This window comes from Strongylocentrotus purpuratus, unplaced genomic scaffold, assembly GCF_000002235.5.
Source record: "Strongylocentrotus purpuratus isolate Spur 01 unplaced genomic scaffold, Spur_5.0 spur5_scaffold_12, whole genome shotgun sequence".
NCBI classification, from domain to species: Eukaryota; Metazoa; Echinodermata; class Echinoidea; order Camarodonta; family Strongylocentrotidae; genus Strongylocentrotus; species Strongylocentrotus purpuratus.
The window spans coordinates 20,106,637-20,122,127 of NW_022145597.1; the positions used below are offsets into that span (position 1 = coordinate 20,106,637).

The 15,491-nt window shown below is 38.3% G+C and overlaps 1 protein-coding gene across 1 annotated transcript in view; it reads left to right on the top strand.

Annotated features, from left to right (window-relative positions):
* Positions 1 to 12,459, top strand: part of COLP3alpha (3 alpha procollagen) — a 50,307-nt gene extending 37,848 nt beyond the window's left edge. Inside the window, 19 exon segments of the mRNA NM_214466.1 lie at positions 563 to 652; positions 1,269 to 1,430; positions 3,979 to 4,167; positions 5,010 to 5,037; positions 5,039 to 5,044; positions 5,047 to 5,143; positions 5,828 to 5,891; positions 5,893 to 5,903; positions 5,906 to 5,945; positions 6,390 to 6,569; positions 6,955 to 7,008; positions 7,492 to 7,677; positions 8,152 to 8,454; positions 8,864 to 8,966; positions 8,968 to 8,973; positions 8,976 to 9,073; positions 10,512 to 10,724; positions 11,504 to 11,796; positions 12,205 to 12,459. Coding sequence (NP_999631.1) covers positions 563 to 652; positions 1,269 to 1,430; positions 3,979 to 4,167; positions 5,010 to 5,037; positions 5,039 to 5,044; positions 5,047 to 5,143; positions 5,828 to 5,891; positions 5,893 to 5,903; positions 5,906 to 5,945; positions 6,390 to 6,569; positions 6,955 to 7,008; positions 7,492 to 7,677; positions 8,152 to 8,454; positions 8,864 to 8,966; positions 8,968 to 8,973; positions 8,976 to 9,073; positions 10,512 to 10,724; positions 11,504 to 11,796; positions 12,205 to 12,459 — 2,378 coding nt within the window.
* Positions 12,460 to 15,491: the final 3,032 nt, after the last annotated feature.

Here is a 15,491-nt window from a genome sequence, read left to right on the forward strand (position 1 = left end):
ACACCCTTTGGAAAAGATTAGAGGTATATGATATGCACTATAAAAGAACTCAATATGCTACCACCAATCTGAGAACATTGGTGCTAAAGGTTCATTAGAATTAAGATGGACCTGCAACAGGGATAATCAATTCCTTTTCTTCATCATGACAGCAGATTGATTTGAAATCTGTAGCTACCATTATTGTTCAAAACCGATCAGCCTTATAAGCTCTTCTGTTGAAAGTAGTTTATATTCATATATTCACTATCCGTATTTAATGAAATTGATGACATCCCATCAGTTTTTGTTCTTGGTGTAGTCCCTATACATGTATGCTTGTCTCTCTCAATTGCAGTTTACATTTATGTATTCAGCTTGCGTTCTGAAGGAAATCTAACGATCTTTATCCGATATGTATAGAAAGCCTAGACTGCCATTATGCCATGGGGTATGTTGTATGTTGTACATGCAGAATGTCAGAGTGACAAATGTCAACCGTGGCATTCTGCTGTTTGCTCCATTAGTAGACATAAGCAGGTAAAGAGTTAATCAAATCCAATTTATTTTGTTCTTTGTCCAGGAGTGAAAGGATCGCCGGGACCACTTGGACCTGGAGGATCACAAGGACCACCTGGATCACCTGGACCGATTGGAGCACCTGGAGAAAAGGGTCAGTAGCTTTCTCTTTCTCTTTCTCCACTTCTTTCTCTTCTTTGTCATTCTGGAAGTGTCATTGGACCTCTCTCTTTTCCTTTTCCTTGAATGGGCATTATACAGGTAATCTCTTATTCTTCTTTCTCTCCATTTTTCTTAAAGGGTCATTATACTTACCTTCTTTTCAGCAATCTCTCTCTTCTCTCTTCCCTGTTTTCTAAAAGGTTCTTTACACTTCTGTCCCCCACTCAATATATCTCTCTCTCTCTTTGTCTTTCCCTGTCATCATTCATGCTATACATCCTTCCATTCCCCTAGGGGAGTCGTGGTCAAGTGGGGTGAACATGGGTTTTGGGATGTTAAGGAGAGTTGGATCTCCAGAACAGCCCAAGCATTCCTTTCAAGACATTGACATTTATTTTCCACTCTTAACTTTTTGTTTAGATGGGTGCCTGTATGATTTATACTTTTAAATGCTCTGTGAATTGAGAGTAACTGCCTTAGCTACAACCAAAGTTGGAAGAGTAGGTATAAAAAAGGGAGTTTTAAAGAAGTAGGTTTGCTGAAGGTTGGGACATTAGAAATCCATATCATTTATAATCACTTGATGATTTTGCGTTGCCAATTTGCAGGGGAACGTGGTGGCATGGGAACGCCAGGATCACCAGGGCCCTCTGGTTCGCCAGGAGCTAAAGGAGAGCCAGGTTTGCCAGGACCACTCGGTGAGAAGGGATCCCGTGGACCAGGTGGTGTACCAGGATCCAAAGGAGAATCAGGAATTCCAGGAAGATCAGGTATAGGCCTAGTCATTATGGTGCTCAGACCTAATCTCTGGTGACAATAGGTCTTTATTCGTCAAAAATGCATTGTTATGGTTGTGATTGGGCTTAGGGTTAGGTTTAGAGTTGGGCTTAGGGTTAGGTATAATGTTTGGTCCAGGGTTGACATTTAGAATTCAAGTGTACAAAATTGATGCAGAACACTTGTCGCCAGAGTATTCTACTCCTGTCACGTTGCCTGGCTGACCCCCAACATCACCAATGAAGGCTCGTTCTTATACTTATACTTATACATACAAAGTGTGGTCTACACCTCATTTTGTGTGTGTGTGTGCATGTGTGTCTAGTAATGAATTGCATAGGAAGAAACTTCAAGGTGCTTGAATGCTTGGTAGCTCAGCTAAAGCTGAAGAAATGACATGATATACTTCAAATCAATTGCAGTAGAGTCTGTTTGCAAAGCAGCTGAATTATTTAACTGAATCTACTATTATTATTTTATTACATATCCCACCACTGCCACCAGGTTGTGTTATGGGGCGGGGCCTAACGTCAAATACATAACACACTGTAGATTATGGATACAATAATAAGGGGAATCTTGAGACGATGAATAGACTCACATCTTACTCAGGTAGAGGTTTATTGGCGCGGACCTATAGGCAGAGTTTCAATGATATGCGTTAGCGCATCATGAGTTCCGTTTACAATACATGGTTAAACTATCATAATACAACACGTGGGTCCTGTAGTATAAAGAGTTATCAATTGCAACTTGACATTAATTGCAACTCCTATCTCTTAAGTACACAGTTGGAATTAATTTTGAATTGTAATTGAATTGATTGCAACTCTTTTTAACATAAGGCCCTAGCTGTAGTGCGTAACAGATGTGGGTTTATCTCTAGACTGTGAATCACGTGTTCCTAGATAGATAGATAGAATAGATAGAAATGGTTTTTATTAAAAAGATCATCGCAGCCAATGGCTGAATTGCGATCCATTTCACAAGGTTATATACAATACAATTGCAATTCAAATTGAAATAACACAACATATGACATAAATCAATAATCAATCATATAGACATTTCATAAAAATTCATTGATCAGATTCAAATTTTTGTTAAAAAAAGAAAGAGATAGGGAGAGGTGTAGGAGAGGGAGAGTTGGAGTGATGACAAAGAGAGAGAAGGAGAGAAAGAAAGAGAAGGGGAGGGAGAGAAAGACGGAAAGAGAGAGAGGGTTGAAGAGAGGAAGAGACAGACAAAGGGTACCTTATCATTACAGATGAGGGGAGATGGCAAGAAATATTCAGTATTGCAGAAAATTGAGATAAAAAATATCAAAATTCATTCACATATTTCAATCATGGACTGTGAAATTCTAAAAATATTGGTATTAAATTTCATTCAAAAGATTTATAAAGTAAGGAAGAGAGCTACACTGGAAGCGTTTTGTTTTACATTGGTATTGTTTAAACTTTGATTGAGATCTTAGAGAATAAGTGCTTTGTTGTCTAAGAGGTAAACATTCTTTAAATTGTGGGTGTTTGACAAGTGCATTTGCAAAGTCTATACATAACTGCTTACGTCTTGCTTCTAATGAACATAGATTGCACGTTTCCAATGCTGCTTCATAATTTTCATACTGACGTCCTAAAATGATTTTGCAAGCTCTTTTCTGAATACGTTCTAAAATATATACATGAGTTTTTGTTAAATTACCATTAAAAACCGGTACCCCATAATCTAAAATCGAACGAATGTATCCTTTATATATTAGTAAAAGGTCATCTACAGGCAATCCATACTTCTTAAGGCAACAAAACATAAATAACTTCCTATTACACCTTTTTGTGAGATCGGATACATGACTATCCCACTTTAGGTTTGATTGTAAAATAATTCCGAGGACTTTGGCTTGATGAACATAAATTAATTCTTTGTCGCCAATGAACATTGAAGTTTGTTCATCACAATTTTTCATAAATGTTATAACCATAGAGAAACACTTGGACGGATTCAATGTCATATTATTTTTAGCTGACCATTGGTATAGATCAGTGATTGCATTTTGTAGTTTAGACTGAGATGTTACTTTTCGGCTTTCTACAATCGTTAAGTCGTCAACATATTTATAAATTGGTAAGTTAACATCATTACAGGCATCATTGATCATTACAATAAATAGAATCGGACCAAGTTTGGTACCTTGCGGAACACCAGCATTGATTGTTTTCAAATTAGATAACTGACCAAGATATTTTACCCTTTGTTGAGTCCTGCTGCTGTACGAGTACTTTAGCAAGATATTAATTTACATGTGCCACTCTCCACTCAGGTGTTGTAAATGGGTACCTGGTAGTAATTTATTCCTGGAGTGTTTCCAGTGCCATAGGGCATGCAGCTGGGCTAAAGTCAGGGTTATTAATATAATCATTTGCATATGCCTTGAACATCCCATGGGATGAATATATGTGCACAAAATAAAAGTAGTTATTTACAGGTAATATCATTTCCCATGTTTATATTCATGTGTAATGTCCTTTTCACCCATTGTAGGAGGTATTGGATCTCCTGGCTCCATTGGTCTACCAGGACTGAATGGTGTGAAGGGAGAACCGGGTATACCAGGAAACAGCGGCATTCCAGGAGGAAGAGGACTAAATGGAGAGCCTGGACCCGCCGGATTCAAGGGATTCCAAGGTCTTCTCGGGGTAAAGGGAGATTTCGGTATCAAAGGACAAATGGGTACGTTACGAGGGTTCCGGTGTTTGATAGGCTGTTACCTGACTTGAGGCACCTCTCTGTCTCAAACTTTTAGGCATTCCTGTAAAGAATGTTTAGAGCTTTATTATCCTTGGGGTCCCTTACCAGGCTGAAGTCTCATTAACACATGATATGATAAACCACCTAAAAACAAGAACAAACCTAAGAAAATCTGCTGTGTCACATCAGTGATTATATCGGACTGGAGGTCTAATAATAATAATAATAATAATTTAAAGTCCACTCCAAATTCTATTAAGTTAAACCGAAAATGGAAATTCTTTTTGCCCAATTGATCGTAAGCTCGGCAGCAACTGAGCAGCGCCGGATCGACGTTGCTCTATCCCCTTATTGTTGAACGCCAAACAAGGTAGCAGCAACTCCCCTCTTTTTAATGTCTTTTGGTATGACGTGGCCGGGGTTCAAACCCACGACCTCCTGGTTGTGAGGCGGATGCTCTACTTACCAGATCTATAATGTAGGTCCGCAATTAACAGCACCCCTACCCAGCAAGCCGCAACAGACCAATTTTCAGCTCGCTGGTCAACATCCATCCAGTGCAGCGCAGTAAAACGCTAGCTATAGATCGAAATGACCAAAGCAGTCCAAACTGTAAATTCATTCAATGAGACTGATTGTTCTGTTTTATCAGCTCACACTTTTATGTTGAATTTGGAAGTCTAAACCCACCTATCTTTCATTGTTTGATGTGATGAATAATTCTTGTATTCCTTATTTTAAAAGAACATATGTTAATGAGGAATGCACTGTGTTGTATTGAACACAATCTTATGTTTTTTCCTTCTTTGTGCCTGAATTTGTAGGCTTCCCTGGACCTAAGGGAGACAATGGACCAGATGGAATCCCAGGACAGAATGGAGAGAAAGGTTTCCCCGGAAGGAGTGGTATTCCTGGACCTCAAGGCGCTCCTGGTAGCCCGGGCGAACCTGGAACCGATGTAAAAATTTAAAAGTTTAAAACTCTGAACTTTGAAATCTTACCTGTATTAAGCTCTGAACTTTAAATATAAACGTTAAACTCAGGACGTTAAGGATTTTTAAATTTTGTATTTGAAATCGTGAGTAGACTTTTTACCTTGTAATTTCCCGAAGAGGATATAAGACTTTGATATTTGGCCTTTTTTATGTCTATGGTTCAGGCACCTTCCTTGGACTTAAACTAGCAAACTGAAGCTAGCCATCAGTTTTATGATAGACAGAAGATGCCATTTTGCTGATCATTGCATCATCAATGGAGACAATTGTTATATGCATGCACCCCCATCTTTGTTCATGTTGTTCAATGTCAGGCAGTGAACATTTTGATGGTTGGGTGGCTAACTTTGGTTTACCTGTGCCCATGGGAGCAACATGTATCTGAATGATTGTAAAAAAAAGACGCCTGGCTGGAATGCTCCCCAGGGAGTGGAGAATGTGCATACATTTTATGCGGATAAGCCTGAATCCTATGACCGGGGTAATAATATATATATCTGTAAAGCGCTTTGAGAGGGTCTTTGGTCCTGAAAAGCATTATATAAGAACTAGCTATTATTATTATTAACTGTCCCAGGTGAATACTGTTTTGACGTATCATCGAACTAAATCCTCCATTACCTTTATACTTCTGATTTTGTTGGTAGGGATCGAATGGAGGACCGGGATCGAAGGGAGAAAAGGGACAACCAGGAATCATCAGAGATCTGCCTTGCAGGCTGGAGAAAGGAGTCAAGGGAGATCCTGGACGGACAGGTCCTGAGGGTAGGTATTTCATATAGCAGAAGAGAAAGGGGCAAATATATTAAGACATGGATTGTTTGCGAGATAGACTTTTGAACTCCATACAAAATCAGCTAAAGCCTTCATCAGCTGAATGACCGGTCTGGCTCTTTCTGATGTGTCAGTCAACAAGCGAGCCATAGACGTTCACAAGTTTGTAAACGATGTATATTTGCCATTCTCCACCCAGGTTTAACCCTATCAGGTGCCTAGCTGGAAGGAATTCCTTGGTTGCTTTTAGCACCTTATGGCAGCTTTGCTTAATCCAGGGTAATAAATGTATTACTGTAAAGGCACTTGAGTGTTCCCTGGGATAGATGTGTACTTGAGATAAATACACCAATGATAGCTACTCATAGTTTTATATACTTCATTATATGTTTTGGTAGCAAGAGTACATTTCTTGTATCCACTTGTTTTACACAGGGGCAAAGGGCAATCCTGGTCTTCCAGGGATCCCAGGTGAGTCCGGAGATGCAGGACTCCCAGGATCAGAGGGTAGACCAGGTCAACCAGGAACATCTGGACCACCTGGACCACCAGGACCAAATGGAGAACCTGGTCTTATAGGAAGGACCGGAACACCAGGAGACCCAGGACCAAGGGGTAAGGATTGTTAACCATCGAAGACAATGATAATTGATTTGGATTTTAATCAATATAATTTGAATTTGAAAAATTCAAATTTTGTACTGTTGAAGCAGTTATTGTGGGGGGGGGGGGGGGGAGGTGAGGTACGTGAAGCACTCATCGATTGCGAATTTAACACAAACAAATATTATCAGCAAGTAATGTCAAAATCACTAAAGTAAGCCCCATCGCATAGTGTCTACATACTATAGTACAAACCTCTACTGAGTTATACGGTACAATTTGATAACAAATTGATCGCAATTGGGCATTTTGGTCTCTATTATGTCTCCAAGTTTTGTATAATTGCATGGACATTGACCATTACTGATTTTCTATGTTTTGTGTTTGTTACGTGCAGGAGAACGCGGCTCCTATGGAACCCCAGGAGAAGATGGTATCCCAGGAGTTAAAGGTAATACAATGTATGCAAACGGATTTAAGATTTGATAGTTAATGGATGAACAATATAAAGAGGAAGCTAGATACAAGGAGACTTGAATGAATGAATGATAAAGAAATGCTGACGATTAAAGAACAAATTTCAAGAATTAATTGTGGACTGAGTAACACTTAATGATAACACTTTGTGTTTGGGTATATGTGTGTATGAAATGATAGATATGGTTTGACAATGAGAGGAAAAATAGGAGGAGAAATGAATGGATGATTTGAGAGAAAATAAGCAGTAAATTGAATTGATCAAGCAAAACATCATTAAGGTTTTTTTTAATAAATAAATGTGAATGAATGAATGAGTTTGAAGAATGAATAGAATGGAGGAAAAGCAAATTTAGCAACATTTAAGACCTTAAATTGTACTGCAAGCTCTACTTTATCTTCACAGAGAATTTTTATTCTTTGGTATATCACTTAATCCTTTTTTTAAAACTTGTAGGAGACTCTGGAGATCCTGGCCTCATGGGACTACCAGGAGGACCAGGTCTACCAGGACCAGGCGGACCTCCAGGAGAAAGTGGATTCCCAGGTGTCAGAGGAGAAAAGGGTATTCCTGGAACTCCTGGTTTATCTGCACTTGGCATCAAGGGAGAACCTGGTTTCCCTGGACTTAAGGGAGACTCCGGTAAGAAGTGCTTTGATACTTAATTATTTAACCTTTTTGTTATCTTTGACCAAGTTCTGTAAAAATTCTTGCCCAGCACATCAATTTTTCAAAGATTATATGCAATTTTCAGCTACCAAATAGATTGTAAAGTATTAAATTCATTGCATAAAGGAATGTATTTATTTTTGTGTGTGTGTGTTTTATTAAGTATTAATACAAATTGAGAGCAACTGAGCAAGTACAAAAATTTTCAAAAAATAATGTACTTTAAATGATATCTATTAAAGGTACTATGTCCCTTTTGCAGCCAACCTCAAATTCTGTAGAACTTTGCAGGAATTATGAATATGTCATGTATGTCCTATCTGTGAAATTTAAATTTAATCTTTTCATTTTTTGGGCCTGCAAACGGGACATAGTACCTTTAAGTCGCCCGATACCCCATTAGAACTCTCCTGTTCAATAGCTTTCTGCTACTCACACCTTCTTTAGGTCAACCTGGTCTAAATGGTGGATCTGGATCAATCGGTCTACCTGGCATGAAGGGAACTAAAGGAGAAACAGGCCCTGTTGGTCCTAGGAGCCCACTGCCCCCTGTCATCCCTGGTCCTAAGGGAGAGTCCGGTATTCCCGGAGCAAACGGAGACCGAGGAGAACAGGGAGATAGGGGAGAACCTGGTAGACCAGGATTCCAAGGAAGGCCAGGAGAATCAGGAAGCCCAGGTCTTAACGGCCAAATGGGAGATCCTGGAGCACCTGGGTTCCAGGGACTCAAAGGAAGCAAGGGAGAACCGGGTAAGGCAATCATTATACTCATGCTTCGATTTATCCAGGTGAAGTGAAAAGGCCATCATTACATTGTTGCTTCTCGTTATCCATTTGAAGTGAATAGGCATTTATTCTATTGTTACTTTCTTTAATTCTTGCTTTTCGTTAGCCAGATGAAGTTAATTAGCATTTATGTAGTGCTTCTTGCTGCACTCTACATTGGTGAAGTAAACTGGCAAATTAAAATAAATAAATCTTGTTAATGATAATACAGCCCGGCCCCCTGCATACAGATCCTGAATTTCTCTTAATACCTTGTATATAACCTTGTCTTGATCCCAACTTTCTGTGCATCCCTGATATTTACACTGATGAGTTGAAAGATGTAAAGCTTCAGCATGTAAAAGCTAGTTTAATTGCATTCCCTCTCTTGCAGGTCCAATCCCTAACGTCTTTGAAATGAAGGGTGTGAAAGGAGACCGTGGTGAGCCTGGTCCCGATGGTCCTCAGGGACCACCAGGACGAGACGGACGTCCAGGGTCCCCAGGACCACCAGGTCTGACAGGAGATAAGGGTACGCCTGGAGTACAGGGGAATCCTGGAGTAAGTGGTGTTCCCGGAGAGCCAGGACTCAAGGGAGAACAAGGTATGTTTGGAGAAACTGATCAGTGGTTCTTTTTATTGGGAATTAGTTCTGTGATACATCCAAACGGTATTAACCTGTGATAGTGTCAATGTGTATGGTTCTGACACTTTCCACAGACCTGTGGGGCCAATACTGAAGTTTTTACGATCACCGGAGGTTGTCGCTGTGGCAATCGCCATAAGGCCAAAAAAAAAAAAATTTGGTTGTCCTCGACCGCCCGCTCGTCACTTTCGGGCCGCTCGCATTTTTTTTTTTTTTTTTTTTTTTTTTTTTTTTTTTTAAATTCATTTTTTTTTTTTTAATTCTATTTTTTTTTTTTTTTTTTTTTATTTAATTGTTTTGGGGGAGCAATCTTAAATGCCAAACACACCATTTTATGCATTTGCAAGGATCAAAATGCATCCCGTTGCCAGTTTTGTCTTTTCAGTACGCAATTAGGTATTTATTAAACTTACCATTTTTATTTTTCTATGTCAAAATGCCGTTCATTCAAATCAGGTTCTGAGCATTCTTAAACTCATTTTAAAGCCCATCTGTACTAGTTTACAGGAGGGTTTAGACCACCCTTCAAGGTCACTGGACAGGTGGTTATCTCATCAAATCAGCTCTTAGTTAATATAAGATAAAGAGGATCATGGGGGACCAATGGTCACTGATTAGGCATTGTTTGCTACATAGAGGGCGCAAGTAGCTATAAGTAGTACAATGGAGATTTAAAAGGTGCTGTATTTCAAAGCCCAAAATACTTTCTGTGTTGGTCTTGATATTCATTGTACATTAAACTAGTCTTTTACCATATTAAAGTGTTTTATAGACTGTGTTTGTTTAAATGCTTGACAATCCCAATGATTTTTTTTTTTTATGGAAAAAAAAATATTAAAAAAAAAAAAAAATGGGGAAAAAAAAAAAAAAAAAAAAAAAATCCGCCCGCCCGCCCCTACTCCAGAAAAGCAATCGAGGACAACCAAACAATTTTTTTTTTTTGGCCTTATGTAAATGTCATGCATTCGGTTTCCTGATGAATTAATTGGGACAGCTTATTAAAGATTTCCCCAGCAAAAAACAACAACTACATTATACAGAATTATGAAATACTAGACTAGCCTGGTAGTTATGATTGCTAGACATGGGAATGAGAAGGAGAAGGAGAAATTAACATATTTTAACCCTGTAATCAAAGTGAAGTAACACTGTATTAATAAATAGGTTGGGTGAAATCAGGTTTCATATATTATACCCTATCTTCATATGATATAAGGGTATGTCGTATTTGGTATGGAAATATGTTGTATATTTGTTGACTTGTGAAACATTCTCAACACTGCAGCTTGCATGACATACTGTTGTATTCTAGATCAATACTGGATACCCTTGTATTCCACTAAAGGCCATTCAATATTTCATATGTAATTACATGATGTACCATTATTTGTACCAGGATTCCGTGGGCAGAATGGTCAACCAGGAGACCCCGGTTTCCCAGGAACCAAGGGCGAGGCAGGTATCCCCGGTTCGTCCTCTGGATTCTTCATTACTCGTCACAGTCAGACCACCTCCATCCCGCAGTGTCCCCAGGGAACGGCCAAGATGTGGCACGGGTACAGTTTGCTCTTCGTACAGGGTAATGAGCGAGGCCACGGGCAGGATCTGGGTAAGCATCGAGTTATTCCAGACTTAATATCGGAAAGGATTTGTTATTTCCTATCCTGCCATGAGACTGCAAAATAGGGATTAGCACTGTGGCATTGGGTGCATTGTATGGGGGGCAGCTTAGGAGTTAATCCCTGCCCTAAATAGGATGAAATATAATCTTGAAGGAATTTGTTGAACAGAAGCAAATTATATAGCTGCATTGACATAATCATTTCACAATTGGGAAGAATTTAACCCAAGTATTTTGTCAATAAAATCATTCATGCTTGATATTAGCAACAAGGGTGTTATGCAGTGATGCGAACCCTGGGTTCTGCCATTGTATATCTTAGCAAAATGACACCTACCGGCAGTTGAAATAAAATACAGGTAGTCTAAAACTAGAATAGTAAAAAAATTAGTAAAAAAAAAAAAAAACAGCCCCAAAATATGTTTTTTAACTATTTTCAACACTGAATATATTTTAAGTTCCATTTTCCACTTTTGCATTCTCTTACTTTCCACTTTCATTCTGAAAAGGTAGATCGAATCCATCTTGCTCTCGTTGTGATTAAGTGGTCTAAATGTTTTTTTATTTCATGAGTGATATAGATGAGTTTAGGGTTAAGAGCTGGGACTTAGGTTTAGTTGTAGCCTTTTGTAAGGATTTAAGTCGGCCATTTATCTTGTTTTATAATGACCTGGATCAATTTTCGCAGTATTATCTAAACATGTAAAACAAATGTAAGCTTGATTTAAAAGATGCTGACCCATACTTGATGTCTTCTCTCCATGTAGGCAAACCTGGCAGCTGCTTGAAGCGATTCAGCACCATGCCATTCCTCTTCTGCAACATCAACAACGTTTGTCACGTGGCATCGCGAAACGACTACTCCTACTGGCTGTCGACCACGGAGCCGATGCCAATGAACATGGCTCCGATCAGAGGCGGTCAGCTCCAGCCTTTCATCAGCAGGTGTGTGGTGTGTGAGGCCCCAGCTCAAGTGCTGACCGTGCACAGCCAGACGGTCAATATTCCAGACTGCCCAGACAGGTGGGGGGTCTTGTGGATCGGATACAGTTTTATGATGGTGAGTTCAGGCATCTTGGTGGATGGCGCTTTTATATTATGATTATAGGTGTAGGTCAAATTGATATTAAATTTTTACCATGGCAATAATGGGACCAGACATCATGCCAACCTAGGATATTTGACTGGTGCAAGGTTGAACTTGATCACAATGAAAGAAGTCACTTACTGACCATTTTACATTTAACGTAAAAATAATTTGGATTTGCTAGACTTTTGCAAAACAAGGATTAGGATTATGTTCCAGCAGACAAATATAACTATGAAAGGGGCAGATGACATTCAAATGATCATATGAAATTGAACGTGGAATTTTTTTGATTCAACCTCTAATCGAACGTCAGTTACAAAATTACTCTGTGATTTTGGCATATTTTATTTGTTTCAATGTTGTTATTTTCTACTACAGCACACCGGAGCTGGTGCTGAGGGATCAGGACAGATGTTGTCCTCCCCAGGATCCTGTTTGGAGGACTTCCGCTCCTCGCCTTTCATCGAATGCCATGGCGACGGCAAATGCAACTATTACGCCACCACATACAGCTTCTGGTTGAGCACCATTACAGGCAACGCTCAATTCACCATGCCGGAATCAGAGACACTCAAGGCCGGGTCACTGAGGACACGAGTCAGTAGATGTGCTGTATGCCTCAGAAATCAGTAAACCCTATTCAACCGCTAAACCCTCAAATATATTCTTGGAAGACCGCTAGAGAGGCAACCCATGTCTCTTGACATTAATAACACACACCAGTATGAAGATTGCAACAATAGAAACACATAGTTGTAGGTTAGGTAGAAAGTGAAGCATATTTATGAACTTGTACAGTAGTGTCTTCATAACTGCTTTCATATTCTATGCTTAGATCCACTGTCTTGTCTCCCTCCCTGGCCCATGTTTGTGATACAAGTAAAAGTATTGTACAAATCCACATTCTTAATCTAGTTTTTTTTTGTAATCTAAAAGGCCTGTCTTGCCATTTTGAGCTTCCTTTATACTGAAGTATCAACAAAAAGGTGTGCTTCCAAACCATCAGGTCACCGAGTGTATTATCTGTGTGTGGTCTATAGCGGGCATCTAATTCTTCTCAAGTTTTTTTGTGTAAAATTCATTTATTTATAGGTAAGGGATGAGCATTTTTCTCTTTGTGTTTTGCTAACCTTTGTGCGTATTACTATGGAAACTAAGAACATACTATTTGTATCGGAGAGATAAATTGCACACCTATGCAACTCTGTTCTTGTGGCCTGCATGATTACTTTCACTTGTTTAATGTACTGGTTTTGTTAAATATTGGATATATTCACAAGATAAACTGTAGCAAGAAATTATTTTAGTTTTGTAGGACTCTTTGAAGGATGGCTGCCATTTTTATACATACTAAAATTGTATATTGTACAGTTATCATGTGGTCATTACAATATAGTTTTTGTACAGCTTAAGGTTTGACTTAGAAATCAAATTGTGTGACTCCCTTTGGCAAAAGTAGTTTTATTTTACATTAAAAATACGTCAGGGGATAGTTGTGTGAAGTGCTAAAAACAGTGATATAAACGTAATTGAGGTACAAATGTTGTTTGTACTTTTTTATATCTACATTGTAGTAAGCTTTGGTGATGATATTTAGAAAAGCATCGCAACGTATCATAAATTTGAGAATGTATTTATTTAGACTATTTCTGTAAACACAGTTTTCTTGCTTTGGTGATTTTGTTTCTTTATCAGCATCGATTGTTTAACAGTATCTGCTTCATAGCTAGTGTATTATAATAATTAGTGTCTCTCATATCTATTTCATCACTATATTTACTGAAGAAATCATTTTTTTCATTCAAGTTGTCCGGAGCCATCTATATACAGAGTTTGGCCAATGCAGTTTGCAAATTGGACACAATATGGCGTATGTTGCTTTTGGGGCACATACAACCGAAACCAAGTTGGTCCAACTCTTTGTACAGATGGCTCCGAGGTTGTCCATTCTTGCTAAGCAATCCATGTCATTTACCATTGTGCCTTCTGTGTTCTGAGATAGAATTCACTCAGATTTCACATTCAAATATGCTGCATATTGAAAGGTGCCATCATAACCAGTACCAATTCTCTTGCTACCCAGCTTAGGGGTGCACCAATGCCCCCCGATAGAGATTGTTTTCTGATACCGGCGCATAGCTCTATGATGGTGGGAATTACAGGGAATATAAAGTGATCATGATTTTCAAGTGATATTTATGGAAGCTGCTGTGTTAAATGAGGAACGCATAATAATTATGCTGTGTATGGCTAAATATCAATATTTTCAGTTAGAAAGGTAACAGGTATTAGGGACCACAGATGTTGGAATTTCCTGAGCTGTTTAACTCACGGTGGATGAAGGAATGGGTATTGGTTACACAAAGCTGGCATCAGTGTGTGATGAACTTATCAAGTCAAATTAACAGAAATATACATATGTGTTACTCCATAACGTTTAGATAAATAAGTAAAGTTAGCTCAAATGTATTTATCTTCCCCGCTGCTTCATACTATTTATAAATAATCTTCGTTTGGCAACTTCTAATTCATTTTAGGAGAAAGTTAACACCATGAACTTGTGAATGACAAGGCAGACAGCACTATTTGCGATGTTCATACATGTTTTTGGATGCAAGTAAATGTGGGTTTCATGCATTTTGCTGCCTTAAATTATTCAGTAAATTTCAGGGAATACAAGGCTGCCAATACATGAACTATTACAAAAAGGATTTAATTCCCAACTGTGATACACATGAACAGTAAACTTTTATGTTTTGTAAGGGTTGATTAAATATGCTAATTAATGCTTATAATTATGTGCTCTATCTTAATTATTTCATATTTCTTTCAAAAGCAATTCACCTTTTGATATGACATCTTTGTACTTACATGTAGCAAAATTACTCAAGGATAATTCAATAGGTTTTCAATTCTATTTAAAGAATGTCGAAATGGAAAAAGAGATCACATTTTAATCGCTTGCCTTATTCAAGCCCTATTCAATTCTTGTGTTTCTTGTCATGTACAACAACTACAACAGTATTTTTGATCACTGGAATTCTGTTATGTCTGTGAATGTTATACTGTGCTTATAATGAAAGGACATAGCAGCCTATAAATTACATGAAGTAAGGTTTTAACACATTATTTTTTATTGTAAAAAGTGTATCTCTCAAAATGGTGCTATTAAAGATACAACTCCGAGTAATCCACATTTTGTCCTGCAATCGTCTTTGTAGTGAGAATCTTAGGAACATAGGCTACGCATTATTATACAAATAATACACAGCATATCCCCTCGGGCGAGTTAGATTGTTCCAAAGGTACCTTGTTTGGGTAATTCTTACTTATGCCTGAACAAAATGAAGTGTATTATTTGTTTTATAAGATTATGTTTTATTTGTTTGATAAAATGTTGTTTTATAACATGATTTTACTAATGACCAGTCATTAGCATTTGATAATGACCGGTCATCATCAAAATTACGTGTTAGGCAAAATAAATGCCTGGTCATGTGTATGCTCTCAACCAATCATTTGATTAGGATCCACGTCATCATCTTATAACATAATTTACCACATCAGTAAATAAAATATAAAAACGCACATACACACACACACACACACACAAACAAAATGTTTTGAAACAACTCTCCTTTCATCAGCATCCAATTACTCTGCAT